The sequence below is a fragment of the Opisthocomus hoazin genome, chromosome 24, assembly GCF_030867145.1.
Source record: "Opisthocomus hoazin isolate bOpiHoa1 chromosome 24, bOpiHoa1.hap1, whole genome shotgun sequence".
NCBI classification, from domain to species: domain Eukaryota; kingdom Metazoa; phylum Chordata; class Aves; order Opisthocomiformes; family Opisthocomidae; genus Opisthocomus; species Opisthocomus hoazin.
This window is the reverse complement of record NC_134437.1, coordinates 3,693,194-3,707,395: the sequence shown is the minus strand read 5'-3', so window position 1 is coordinate 3,707,395 and position 14,202 is coordinate 3,693,194. Positions and strand designations below refer to the sequence as shown.

General features: G+C 49.9%; 1 protein-coding gene across 2 annotated transcripts in view; it reads right to left on the bottom strand.

Annotated features, from left to right (window-relative positions):
* Window positions 1-4,781: 4,781 nt before the first annotated feature.
* SORL1 (sortilin related receptor 1) overlaps window positions 4,782-14,202 on the bottom strand; it is a 55,293-nt gene continuing 45,872 nt past the window's right edge. For both annotated transcript variants that reach the window (XM_075442433.1, XM_075442432.1), the window contains exons 41-48: window positions 13,674-13,858; window positions 13,085-13,204; window positions 12,820-12,984; window positions 11,831-12,005; window positions 11,199-11,305; window positions 10,315-10,507; window positions 9,984-10,196; window positions 4,782-9,625 (exon numbers count right to left, since the gene is read on the bottom strand). In XM_075442433.1, the coding sequence (XP_075298548.1) occupies window positions 9,558-9,625; window positions 9,984-10,196; window positions 10,315-10,507; window positions 11,199-11,305; window positions 11,831-12,005; window positions 12,820-12,984; window positions 13,085-13,204; window positions 13,674-13,858 (1,226 nt within the window). In that variant the 3' untranslated portion in view covers window positions 4,782-9,557. The remainder of the gene's footprint in view (window positions 9,626-9,983; window positions 10,197-10,314; window positions 10,508-11,198; window positions 11,306-11,830; window positions 12,006-12,819; window positions 12,985-13,084; window positions 13,205-13,673; window positions 13,859-14,202) is intronic.

Sequence of the window (14,202 nt, the reverse complement as noted above, 5' to 3'; positions counted from 1 at the left end):
CTTGCACTGACTCTGCTCAGAGTGGATCGGGTTAAACGGACTATTACAATGGCAGGAGCTCATCTGGAACTAATAATTTTTGAGGCCACCAAAAGTAAAAAGTAAGGGGGGGGGGGGGGGGGGGGGGGGAGGAAGAAAGAAAACAGGGAGGGGGGAAGGAATGCTAGTGAGTTTGGTGGCCAGTGACTAAAGCTTCTGCTGCCATCTACTGCACACGGGTAGCAGTAGGGCCCGCTGCGAAACAGCTCGCTTTGGACCGAATCGGCCACAAAACAGGTTAACGAGTTAATCCCCGGTTCTGGCAGAGATGGAGTGGGTTCGCAGCTCCTCACACCCCGCTCAGCCCATTGCATGAGGGCACGGGGTCTGGCTCGGGCTTTTCTCTAACCGCTGCGGAGCATCTGGTGGGTCTGGTACAAAGGGAGGGGAACACGGTGCTTTAATTGTCGCAGGTTTTGAGCCGCGCTCGTTCTGCATTGTTGCCACTCGCTTAGGATTCACCACCACGGAAGAAGTTTTTGGCTCTGATTTGGGGGGCCATTAACAAAGCCCTCATCAATTGCATGCAAGTGGCTGCATCACAAATCACACGACAAAACCGGCGCTCGGTGACCGACATCTGTTTTGTCTCAGAAAGCGCAGCATGAAAGAGCGATGCTGGTCGGTAGCCCCACCCGCTGGAACCGGCTCAAGCGTTACCGTGCTTGCCGGCCTGGCGAGACAATAAACGGAGTCTATTTATTTATGATGGCTGGACTCTAGCAGGTCATTGGCATCGTCTCCAAGGGCGATGCATTCGAATCCCTTTCTCAATTTTCTCTCTTCCATCTCTCCGGGCTGCCTTCTATTCTTTGCGCCTGTTCTCCCAGGAGATCTGGTCTTGAAACAACTAGCTTACCATCGTTGTGGCTCTTGGTTGCGAGGTTAAATAAGTTTAGGAGGAAGAGTACATTTGAAATGGTGCTGATCCAAATGAATGAGCCAAACGCGCTATTGTCTTTACCAGCTCCGAGTCCGCCATGGTAATTTCCTGGGTACACAGGCATGTTGGCTATGAGCTACGCGTAGCTACTGCGAAGTGGAACTGGACTGAAAATGAAGCTGGTCCTGTGACTAAACACACAACTGGGAATTGGCCTCTGGGCTTCTGTTTCTGGCTTTCCGAGGGATCTCAAGAAAGTCACGGCAGGAGGAAAGGAAAGCTGTGTAATTTCAGAAAGCCAGCCTAACCCTGATGCTGGGCCAGCAGCCCTCAAACCGGGGGTGTGGAGGGTGTTAGGAGAGGGACTGCCACGCAGCTGGCAGCGTGAGCGGAGCCTCGGGAAGCTGCTTGAGGAAGGGGTGCTAAAAAAGCGGAGATATTTGGCGAGGTGTCCTCTCTAGCCTTCAGCACGAGATGCACGGCTCTGAAGGCAGTGCATGTGCTTCAGGAGCGGAATGGGTCTGCATCCAGCCAGCCCCTGGGTGAGGGAATCAGGGGTGTGGGCATTCGTTTGACATAGGCTTGCAGTCTTAGAGTCACCAGCCTCAGTGTGAGGTACTCACCTTGAGTTCCCTTTGTTGTGAAGAGGACATGACCTAGTTTAAGGCAAGGGGAAGCACTCTCTGAGCTGCTGTGCCTCTTCCTTAGCTATGGAAGGGCCCTGGAGTGACCCTTTCAGCTTGGGCAAGGATCAGTCCTGCCTCTAATGTTACGTAGAGCCCAGGCCAGGAGGAAACTCTGACCTCCTCTCTGTCTTCTTGCCATTACCCTTCGGGGTCTCGGGCTCGGGGAGATACAAAATGCACAGGCAGCCATTCTCGCGGTGGCAGGGGAATGAAAAAGCGTAGAAAAACTTTTCAGAATAGCTTCTTCAGGTTCCAAATTCCTCCTCGGAGGGCATCGGCTTTGCTCCGCTGGCTGCAGAAAGATGAGTGGAAAAATAAGCCTTCTCGTTTGGCCGAGCCACCTTGGAGATGTAAGGAGTGGTGACGTGAACGCCACGTTTTTGAGCATCTCTGCCTCAGATGCTCCATCCCTAAAATACGTTCCCCTCCTGTACAGCTAGTGTCAGGTTGTAGCAAGCTTCAGGAGGATGTATTTAATTAACTTCTGCTCATCTCACACCCCCGTTCCCCGTTCATTGGCTGTGTTTCTGGCTTTCCTTCCAGAATCACTGTCTAGTTCCTTTTTCATCACCCTCCATCGTCCTCCAAAGCAGTGGGATTTTTTCCAGCCTAACCCCATGCAGGTGCACTTGCGGAATACGAGGTCAGGTCCACTCCCTGCTTCGCTCTGCAGGGCCCGGGGAGAGCAGATCTGCTGGGCATCATGTGAGCCCAGCTATGAGAATTTGAGGGATGTGGGCTTCTGGATGCCTATAATTTACAGGGAAGAAATAAACCGCACATCCTGGAAGAGCCCCGGTCTGCCATTTTTCTTGCATCCCACATTTGGCGGGTTGAGAAGTTTGTGGTGGGAGCCAAGATGTTGATGGTTAGCATGAATCTTTCCTTCCCACAGACCCTCTCTTTCCTCCTTAAAGTAGGGGCTGGGCTATCTGGGAGCTCTTGGCTCCTCCATCCCAAATTCCAGCTTGAGTTCTGCTGTGAAATATCCTCAGCTATTTCATCTTCCCTGCCGAGAAAGGAGAACACAAACGTTCAGGAGTCTGGCACAAGAAACTCGGATTGCTTACTCAAAAGAGGAGCAGCGAGCCAGAACTTCAGCGGCTCTCTCTCAAGATAAGAGTGCATCTATTTTGTGAAATCCTTAACCCATGCTGGGAAGGGCTTTGGCAGTCTTGGCCTTGCTGTATTTGCACCTGGCTTCTTCGCTGCTGCAGGCAGCTTGCCAAGTCTTAAATCAGAAGATCCACATCCTTCCCTCCCTGTGGTTGTGGGCCGTCCGCTGGAAGAGGCCTCCAACGATCTTTGTGGGAAAGATGAGGAGATGTACTTTCGGGAGCAGCAGAGCAAAGGATCCGGGCCTCCCGGCTGGGTTTGCGCCGTGTGCTCCAACCGAGGCTCCTCTGCCGGGTGGAGTCTGCCTCCTTGATGTGTTCTCGTGTGTATCATAGTAGGGAAAAATGTTCTGTAGCGGGAGTGCTCGCTTGGCTCTCTTTCCCCAGGGTGGCAGCCGCTTTTCACGGAAGGCATGGGACAGCGGTATCTTCTGAGACCTCTCCGCCTTTGCTGTCTTTGGAGGGTGCTATGGGGAAGGGGAGGTTTGGAGAAACAGGTGTGGGCACTGCCATCATGCCTGGCTGTGTTTCTTCCTGAATCTCTGACTCTCCAGCCTGAAAGCAGCAGGGAAAAGAGAGCTGGATGCTTCCTGTGGCACGCTTGGGTTCAGATGTAAAACAAGGGACAACGGGGCTCTCGCAGAGAAAATGAAGTCCCGTGATGAGCAAAGCTGGGAGACTTACGTGGGAACTGCCAACACGCTCGGCTCTGTTTAAGATATCATTATTTGTTAGGAATCATTGCCTAATGCCTTTACCAAAAGTGTCTGGGAGCAGGTTATACCTACTCACATGGCTACTACAGAGTCTCTGGGAGAAACTCTCTTACCTTTCAAGAGCTTGTTTTGTTTAGAGGCTAGACAACAAGGAAAGGTCGTGAAAGCAATAAAAAGGGAGAAGACGCTAAGAAAAGAGCCAGGAAAAAATTCCAGGGCAGGTGGGCTCAGTCTGCACCTGTGACTTTCTGGCTGCTCTCCAGGTAATGGGTCTGAAGGTGAGGGCCAGTGGGGTCTTGATGTACAAAGTCCACGGGCGGCCCAGGGAAAGGTTTCAGAGTGGCACAGCAGAAGAGGCTGGGTCCCTCAGAGCAATATTTCTTCTCTTCATCACAAGGGAACTTGATAAATACGGTTCTGGTGAAGGAAGTAAAGGAATAGGGGAAAAATTTTCCCTATCTGTAAAAAATCTGTAAGTTTTGTCGGGAGGGGAGGCATAAACAGATCTCTCTTCTGTCAGTCCTTTACTCTGTCAAGATTTTCTCAGTGTCACTTAGCACTGCAGCTTAAGAGTCACGGTGACTACTTTAAAAGAAAGTAGGTGCATGCGAATGAGGTGTAACTTCTTGCACCTCCTGGGAGGAGCGATCTATTTCAGCAACAGTAGGGAAAAATCAACTTCATCCATGAAGAAGGGGGCAACGGGGAGGAAGGAATGGCTGTTTGTTAACGTTGCCTTAAGCTAAACATTAATGAAGTGCCACACTTAAGACGCTTGCATGCCTCAATTATGTCCACCGCGCTCACATGTTGGCTTTCCAATTATGTAGGCTAAAAAACGAATGTGAAGAGACTGCTGCCTGCTCATTACCTCTCTCTGTGACTAGTAATTCCGCTTTCTTTCAGCTGCTTGGGTGTCAGGTGTACTTGCGTACACGGGGCGTCAAACAGCAACAACCAAACAGCGCAAACGCATCATGGGGACGGGACGGTTGTGGAAATGGGTTTTAACCAGGGAAATAACGCGTGATGTGAGCGGCTAGCTGGGCTTAGCGCCGGAGACGTTGTTCTGCAGACACAGAGGTGAAGCTTGGAAAGGCTCAAAATGTTGCCGGGTGTCTGAGGGCATTGCTTACTGACTGGTGCTGACCTTGAAGGAAGGGGCCGAGAACTAGCTACATACGTGATTGCAGTATGAATGTTAGCGGTACCTTTTCAGTAGGATTCTGCTGCTCCTTCTGCAGAAAGCTCAATTTTTCTGTTTCTGATCATTCTGCTACATATATGTAGAGAGACATATAAGAATAATATCAAATACGGTTCAGAAAACAGAATCCTTTTTATTGCGCTAGACACACAGAGGCTAGATAATAATTTTGGAAGCCAGAAATTGTTTTGTTTACCCAGTCCATTTTTATTATTATCATTAAGTGGGAGAAAAACCGACAGACAAAAATTCCTTCAAAACTGTGCAATAATAGCATAGCAGAAATCAGTGAACGAGGAAGAAAAAAAGCCACAGAGTAGCAATTAAAATGGTATAGTCTTAAACTTCACCAAATGGTATAGTATTAAGCATCACTTAAGGAACCAGATTAGAAGTTGACGCTACCTCTAAAAATCTCATTAAAGACTGGCTGCTTGTGGACTGCTGCATGTTTTGAAGGATTAATTATAAATGTTACAGCTAGTTCCAGTAATGAAGATGCTCTCTGGGTCCAAGAGTGACTAACTCAATTGCACCGTTTCCCTTCTAAAGTCCATTTGAAGGAGACTCGAACGTTGTTTCGGAAAACAGTAATAAGGTCTTTCCCGAACACGGTTTTACATTTCCACCAGCAAATTAGTGAAGTTTGTCACTAAATACTTCTCTGTCCCTGCAAAGAGATTTCGAGCATGCAGCTCCTAAGTCTGCAGTCTGCCCTGCGAGGAAAAGGTGTGCGGCTCGGTGACATTTGCTGGCTCAGGTGAGGCTTCCCTGGCGGCTAATGTGAATTTGGGGCTGCCTTTGGTGACTGTAGGCACAGAATTAGCACGTAATCCTGCCCTGTCGGTTCTCTGGGCGAGGCAGATCCCCCTCCAGCCAGGCAGGAGCTTTCCAGTCACTTCACGGAGGGTTTCTAGAGCCTAGCAGGAAGCAGTACCGTGTTGTGACCACCGAGGTGCCTTGCACCCTGCAAACCACAAAGGTCCTTTGGCCACAAGGCCAAAAGATGATGGTGTGCATGTCGGTAAGCCAGCATTGCCACAGCACGTGCTCCCTCACGCTTGTATGCTCTCTCTTCCCCTTTCTGGCTGAGTACGCGCTCATATACATCTATATGTAACTTGATGTCTGTCCAAGGAAAATAGTCTTTTTCCCAGCACTAAATCTGCAGCTCTCTGCTGCCAATGCTGCGCCAAGGTAGGAGCATGTGGAACAAGTTATGGCAGAGTTAGCCGGGGCATGAACTTACAGCACGCCAGCTATTGTGCAGACGAAGTATCTGCATGCGCAGTTTTCCCCTGCAGTCAACAGACGTGCCTCACCCCTCTCTGCAGTCCCTCTTGGCGTTTGCCTGGGGTCCAGGCTGTCGCCCGGCAGCAGAAGAGCCGCAGCTCGTGCCCTGGCTGTGCATGCCCGGAGCGGGTGCTGGGCTCTGGACGTGGTCGCGTGTGCAGGTCGCTGCGGGAGCTGGGGCGAGCAGAGGAGGCAGCCGGCGGGTGAAGGAGCAATGTGATTTATTCAGGCTGAAAGAATCGCTTTTTTGACCTTGAACAACGGGTGTTCAGATCGCCAGCCTGGAAAACGGCACGTCCTTGCACTTTCGTGTAAAAACCAAAACCCTCACCCTAAAAAGCACAGACAACCCCCTCAAAAAAACCCCGAGCCAAAGCAAAACAAACCCCACAGTCCAAAACCCCATCAGATTTTAGTGTTCAACTCCAGTCTTTTGCTCAAATGGACTTAAAAGCACCAGCAAGCACCTGCAGCAAAACCTGAAATAGATGCAAATGCCAATTAAAGGGAAGGAGTTCCTCCTAACCAGGGTACTTCCCATACCCCTCTTTACCTTACGGATCCAAACATTTCACTGGGTGTCTATGAGGTACAACCAAGTCACCGCCCGAAATTTAGGGTAACGAGTCATGTCACATTGCATAAGGCTACTGAAACAAAACCAGAACAAAATATGCATCCACATCCATGTACCATATTTAGACCAGAACCCTCCCACCCACGTACATCTCTGTGAACAAGATTCCGTGCTTGAAAAGTTCATAAAAATATACAATTTACCCAGAACTGCGTCTACCCTGCTCAGGCCCCACCGGGGGCGTAGGCTTCTCTACATATAAAATACACTAGCCCTGTGAAGTTGCTTTGCTGAGAGCACAGAGGTGATTTCTGCGATGAAGGGGAAATGTCAGAGGGCAGGGCGCGGCAGTGCATTACAGTACTGTCCTCTGCAGGTAAATTCAGCACTGCACGAAGCCTGCCAGCCGCAGCGCCCGAGCCCCTGCGCAGTGCAGGGGTGCGGCTGCAGACCGAGCGCAGAGGGCTCTGTCCTGCCCACGCTGTCTTAGTGAGGCACAGGTAACCGGGAGTGTTGCTTTTGAGTACGGCACCACAACCACACGCTTTGCTGGCCACAGACCGAGCTCCTTACGAGCGTGGCTGAGCCACGGGTACAAAGGAACCTTTCACAGTGACCAGAAGCGACCTGTCCCCTCGCTGACGCTTGTAAACATCCAACCGAGGGATTTCTGCAGAAATAGAAAGCGGTTACGGGGCTGCCCCTTGGCATCTGTCTTCCAGGTAGAGACATGAGATGCGCTAAATTCTACTCGCCGTACTCGAGCAGGATTTAGCTTAGGGGAACAGAGTAGCAGTATTTAGCCAACAGTAATTCTCACCAGAGAAGTACCGCTGCTGAGATGCTATACTGTAGTTTTCAGTTACCTGTGCCAGAAATACTTGCTTAATAAGATAGGGGTTCGATACGCTTTAGCTCTGCTTTTAGGCTTTCTTTCCTGTATCAAATCTTCTTGTTTAAATCTTTAGAATAGTGTAGCGTCTGGGTCAGATTCTGATCTCTCTATGTGGCTGTAATTCTGGCCAAATCAAGCTACACTTGCTGGGTTGAATTACTCAAAATTTTTTACTCCTGAACAGCACCTGACCCACTAATAAGTTAATAATATGGCAACTCTGCAAGCTCACTGCTACTTATAAACATCTGGTCAGAGTTCGGTGCCAGCTTTGGGGGACAAAACCTGTCACCGGGAATGAGAACACCAGCCATTGAAAATAGAGATAGTCTTTCTATACAGTAGCAAACCATACAGAACTTCAACACTTTATACATTTTCTGTATGTGAAATTAAAGGAATCAGTCGTGTATCAAAACATAGTTGGCCTCTCTCATTTCATCTGTAGGAAGACTGCAATTACAACTTAATCTGCACTGCAAAAATATTTTTGGTTTAAACGAAGGAAACGGCGTGATAAGACAGCGTGCTGTATTTTACCGGTGCGAAGCTTTGCATATATAGAGCGCGAACAGGCGTGACCCGTGAACATCCGCTCGTGTCGTCGCTCTTGGGCTGGCAAGTAGTTGGATTCCTGGTGAGATTCATGTCTTGCGATCACAAAAAAAGCTTGACGGTGGTAACCAGACGTTTCTACTGCTTAGCTGTGTAGCCAGTATTACGTCTAGCAGAAAGCGTGAGATGACTAGTGATGGGAAAATATTATATATGCATATAGGTATGTTACTTCTAAAGTTGAAGTAACAACTGCAGCTACTTTTAGGAAATGCTAAGGAAGGAGGATCGAATCCCTGCTGTAAACCAGAGGAATGTAGATGTTTAGTAATTACAGCTCTATGTGACCGTGGAAAATCTGTATGCGAAGCTCTTTCCTAGTTGCGCACAGTGGAGGCTCCCCCTTCCGTCCCACCGACACGGCGGCACCTTAGAGGAGCTCCGCAGAGGAAAGCTGTCCCGCATGAGCGGGCTTTAAGGCGTGCGCTTTAACTTCAGCTGGTGGCAAATTTCTTTCAGGGACATTACTGATGTAAGCGACAGATTAATTCGTCCTCAAGCGACGGGCACGGTCAGCAGCTCGGTAACTGCAGGTGCCCTCCGAAGGGGTTCGGGCAGCGGTGGGAGGGTAAGGGCCCGGCCCGGACTGTGGTTACGGCACACCTGAAAGCGAGGGTCACATCTGCAAAGCCTGGGGGCTTGCACAGCGCCGCGAAAGGATTCTGCGGCGCTGCTGCCCAGGGGCAACCTCTCTCCTGCGGGCAGAGGCCCAGAAACCCTCCTGCTAATGGCCCGTGGCATCTCACACCCCCGTGCAAGGGTCTGCGTGACCCTTGGCACCACGGCTGGCTAGGGCCCGGATGCTTTTAGCTGATAGGTACGGCAGCGGGAAGCTCAACTCGTACGTAAAGTACGTGCTGCAGTGTCTGGACGTAGGCTCCGAGACTGCTTAAAGATTTTGTCTTTGAATAAGCGGGGGCGGGGGGAATGTGTAAAAATAAGGATTTTGATTATCGTGGCAAGAGCAATGACAGGGATGCCAAGATACTACTGCCTTGCAAGATAAAGTGGCACATGTTCTACACAATAATGTGTACGATGTCTGACGACATTGGAAATCTGCTCTCAAGCAGATTTCCCAATAAATTAACACAACAAAAATACTTTCATACACAACAAAGTCCAAAGGATTTTTTTGTTAAAGTAAAAGCAAAACCTTCAGGGACTATATGACTTATCTCTCTCTCTACACATATAATCTCCTGAATTTTTTTAAATAAATTTGTTCTTGTCTTAGAAAAATAAAGTGAGTAGCCAATTTAGTCAACGGAAATTATCTCACAGACTTAAAAGCATGCCCAGCAAGCATAGCCTTGTAAGACTAAATTAATGTTAAATCAAAGCAATTTGTTACTAAACCGACCTAGTCTGCAATTCACAGTTGATTACTACAAAGTGTATTTTTAAATTTTTTTTGGCCCATATAAAAATAACATATTGCAACTCAAAGTGCATTTTTAAAATAAACAATCAACTATTTTTATCAAATAAAATATTTACACCATTTGGTTTTTACAGTCAGAAATGCGCTTCACGCGATGACCATGGGAACATCGTCTGAAAATCCAGTTATCATCGGGGCTTCGTCATCCTCATCTCCTGAAAAACAAACCCAGAGCTCGGTTACGCTGCCCTTGGCGTTTCACGGGGCATGAGTAAACTAGCTACCGAAGCTGGCCACAAAACTGCCCTCAGACCCAGTATACTGTGGCCTCGCTCGGGCTCTTGCCTGGTCGTGACATCTGTTTTATTCAAGTATTAGCTGAGTGGCATTTAGAGGGAGTAGTTTAAGTGAAGTTGCCAAAAACATTTATCCCGGGCTAGCTTTGTACTCTTCGAACAGGATCGAATCCACAGAGATTTTTATGCCAAAAGCGGGCCAAAGCACGACGGAGAACTTAGCTCTTACGCCGATTTCACGTTCTCAAGGCTGTGCACGAAACCGAGGGCTACGTACCTAAATCGTCTCCCGAGGAGAATACGGCCGAGCCCAGGCGGGAGCTGTAGTGGCTGTTAGCAAAGGCAGTGAAGCTGTTCTGCAGGCGTCTGTGCCTCATGTACAGCACCACGAAGCCAATCCCCAGGGTCAGCAGCAGCAGGAACAGCACCGGCACCACGATCGCAGCGACGTCAGTGGGTCTACCCACTTTTGTTGCAGACGAGTCTTCACCTACAGATGAGGGAGGGAGAGCAGTGCCATTAGTGACCGACAGCGCACTTCTCTAGTGAGTTTGTGAGGTTTTCATTAGTCTTTGTGAAGGGGGATGGGGAAGATGCCAGGGACTTACCAGCTCCTAGTTCGTCATAGAGAAGCGTGGCAGGCTCGCCGCACATCTGCCCGCTGTACAGGCAACTGGCCTGAACGGTGAATGAGTAGTTGTGACCTATTTTCAGGTTGGAAACTTTGAAGAAGTTTTCTGTGGTATTCCCAAGATAAGCCGTGATGTTCAGCAAGCTGTCAAACATGCGAATCTCGTAACCCTGAGAGTTGTGAAAACAAAAGACGCAAACCCCAAATCACTCGGCTGCAGAGGTCAGGTTTGCTCCTTCTGACAGGGCTTTGAAACTTGTTTATCCTCCTGAATCTAGCTTTGATGAAACGCGTCAGGCTAGCAGCCGGGAGAGAGCAATGTGGAGCCTCCTCCAGGCATCCGTCAGCGTGCACTGACCTTGGCCGGTTCAGGGAGCAGAGAAGATTTCGGTCTGTCTGGTTCACTCTGTTCTTAGCATCCACCCGAGACCACCCAAAACGCAGAGTTCAGTAACGGTGATGGCTATTTGGGAGTAGTTTGCTACCTGCCCCGGCCCTGACGGAGAATTCGTCACAGATTTTCTGTCAAAGCCTACATAATGACTATTCTCAGATGCTACCGATGTGCTTCCTGGCACGGCAGGGCAGTGTCCTGTTCCCACTCCTTTCAGACCTGTGACAGTTGACCTTTTCCCAGAGGATAATTACGTTCCTAAAAGGTGACCGAATGGTTCTATCAGCTTTAGTGCCTTCGGGGTGATACAAATTGAAGTGAGCTCTACAGGGAGGGCTCATCGAGGACACGTAGGGGAGCAGAGCCTCCTTGTGTGTTTGTAAGTCTGTGAAAGGAACCTTGCAGTGACTCTGCTCTAGGTTTTTCTGAAACACTGCCCGTAGGACTGGAAAGACAGCGCAACTTACCCGGCTTTCATTGAAATCACTTTCCTTCAATGCCAAACTCTTCCAAAAAAGCAGAATATGGTCATTTTCTGTTATAATTTTTAAGGCGTCTGGCGCAGACAGTGGAACTGCAAATGAGAAAAAATGGCCGGCGGGTTAGGAGACACTTTTCTTTTGGCGGAGTAACAGCAATGGGGTCACTTCTGAAACGTATTTTTTTAGGGATCAGCACAATACTCTGCTTGGAAGAGGGCTGTACTGGAGGAGAGGATATTGTGCCATGCAGTCTGGCAGGAGTTTTTCGGTGGGATTTCATGGTAGGACCGTAACGGTATTTCATCGTGTCCACACAGCCAGACAGGTGTCTTGCCCATCTCCATCTGGATAGGAGACAAATTTCAAATCGTTTGAGAGGCTTCCTCTCCACTGCTGATGTTCGGGGGTTTAACTGCCTTCCCTGGGAGCTGCAGGGAGGCCTCTCGGAGTTGGGCTTTGGCTGCGGCAGAGGGCTGAGCGATGCAGAAACGCTACTGCAGCCTCCACCCGGCACAGGGGAGGGACGGATCACGTGTGGCACGGGACTGGATTCCCTCCAGCGGAGACCGCTGCGAGGGCTCGTCCCGGCACCCACCCAGGAGTGCTCTTTCCTTTACCTGTGTTGATCTTCACGCTGGATTCTTTGCTCATGTTTCCCAGTTGAACAATCACATGGTATTTGCCTCCTGGTTCAAGTTTCTTAACGGTGTACTCCGCCGTGCTGTTCCGGGTTTTCACTTTGTAGATTTTATCTGTTTTTCTTACTAAATCTTTAACTGCGACGGCGTATAACTGGAGGGGGGGTGGAAAGGCACACACCGTGAAAGATCTTACTTTCCTGCAGACTGGCTAGCGATCTCGTACAATGGTAGGATATTAGATGGGGGAGGGCAAAATCTGAATTAAACCATGCCCGCACTCTACAGAAAGCCTGGGAAGTAAGATTTCAAGTCTTTTGCTGGACTAGCTGGATCCCTGCCCGAGATCAGTATTTACAGATACAGCAAATGCAGCTCCTGGAACAGATGAGGGCAGGAGGAAACTCTCAGGTTGTATTTCTTAATGAATCACAAGGATGCAATGCAAATTCCTGCCCTGTCAAAGTTGCCAGTTTTGCCAGGAAGATTTATACCTTGAAACCTTTGCCGTTAAAGTCTCTGGATCGGAATAGGAGCGGAAAGCTTGCTGAGAAAATGACTCGCCTTCAGTGGAGCGAGACCTGACTGTACGCCAGCGTGCCAGAAAACAGAACCGGGCTTTGTTGGGGCTGCGCCGGCGCGGCTGGAGCGGGCGGCACAGAGCCCGAAGCCCAGCTGGCCGGACGCCTTTAGCACACGCTCAAGTTTGCTTTCAGACTCCGCAACGGATATCCCAGACCTGGCTCTTTTAAAACGCAGCGTGAATGCTAGTGGCCTGAGCTAACGGTCAGTAATGTGAAGAGAGGAAATGCAGGTCCCGCTGGTGTCAGCATCTTGGCGACAGCTACTTAGAGGAAGGGTAGACCTGGTCTCTGACCTAGTTCTCCCATCAGAAGCAGGGCGGGGATCTGTGTTTGAGCCAGGGTTTTGCACGCAAAGGGACAGGAGAAGGCGCAGTGAGATCTTACCATGTCCTGGTCGGGCGAATCGTAGGGCGATTCCCACTTAATGACCGCAAACGTCTTTCCGGTGTGCACCGAGTGGAGGTGCCGAGGGGGAAGCCGGTTGTCAGGGATCATCTTCACCACAGCGTAGTCGGATGGTGGCCCTTGGTAGGGAGACATCACACGGACCTGGAAGGGAAGACACAGCGGTTAATACCGTGCCTGCACCCTTCAGTACCAAACCACGGTCCGCAGCGCAGGTAGGAGGGGGATCAGAAAAGGAGCCTACCAGAAACAGGTACTGCTCGTCCCGCTGCACGATCACAGTGATGTTGTGGGAGGTCGTGGTGGTGTTGTGAGGGCTTCTGTACAGCTCTAGGAAGGATGTGGCGTAGAAGATGCCGTAGACCTGCAGAGGAAGAGCATGACAGGGACGGTACAGATTTTGGCAAGGGCCGGAGCTCGCACCCAAACTTTCACTGGCTGTCGCTTTTTAGGGACATGACGCAAAGACCCTTCTTCCTCTGGGCACTCTCTTCTGCCCAAGTTCAGGTGTAGTCTGCCCGCTTGACGCAGCACTCTCTCTCCACCCTAAAATCCTGGGCTCAGCTCTGATAGCACAGCAGCCAACCGAAAGGCCACTGGAGCATCGTGCTATCTGTATTTCAGCCACTTTGCCACCAGATCGGCGGCTGAACAAATAGACTACGAGAAGGCTTGCCTTCCAGGTACTTTCCCTTGTGTTTTGAGCGCAAAATGTTCAGAGCCGTGCCATTCAATCTCTACGAATAATCCCGTTTTAATATTTTGCTCCTGTTTTTGAGGCTCTGAGCTAGACCCCCGTCCTAGCTGGTGAGAAAAGACAGTCGGCGCCTTACGACATTCCTCGGTCCGGTCCAGCTGCACTCCACCGCCGTCTGGTTGATGGCCTTGGCTTTGAGACTCGGTGATGCAGGTCTTGTCCCACTGGTCACCACATGTACAAAAGACAGAGGGCTGTCACCCAGCTCCGTCCTAGCCCAAGCAGAAATTTCATAGGGGGTGTGTGCTGTCAAATTTGCCACTGAGCAAGAAGAGAAACGTGCGCTATTAGATGGGGCAAAGGACTGCAACGGTAGGGTGAGAGCACTAGGAAACGGTCAACAGCATCAAACGATTTTCGACAGGAGCCTGCCTCCCTCGGTTTGTGTTTTGATTCATTAGGAGTAATTTTCTTTACACAGAAGCCCCTGGGTCTCTGGTATCTAACCTAGCCTGTGCTTTCCTGTAGCGGGATGCTATCCCAGATCTCGACTGTGCACGTCAGTGATTTTTCAAAACCAGAAATCTGATTAATAGGGACATGCACCATATACAAGCCCAAGAAATTGTCGATCTTTTGTGGAGCAGCTAAGGAACCGCAAGCAA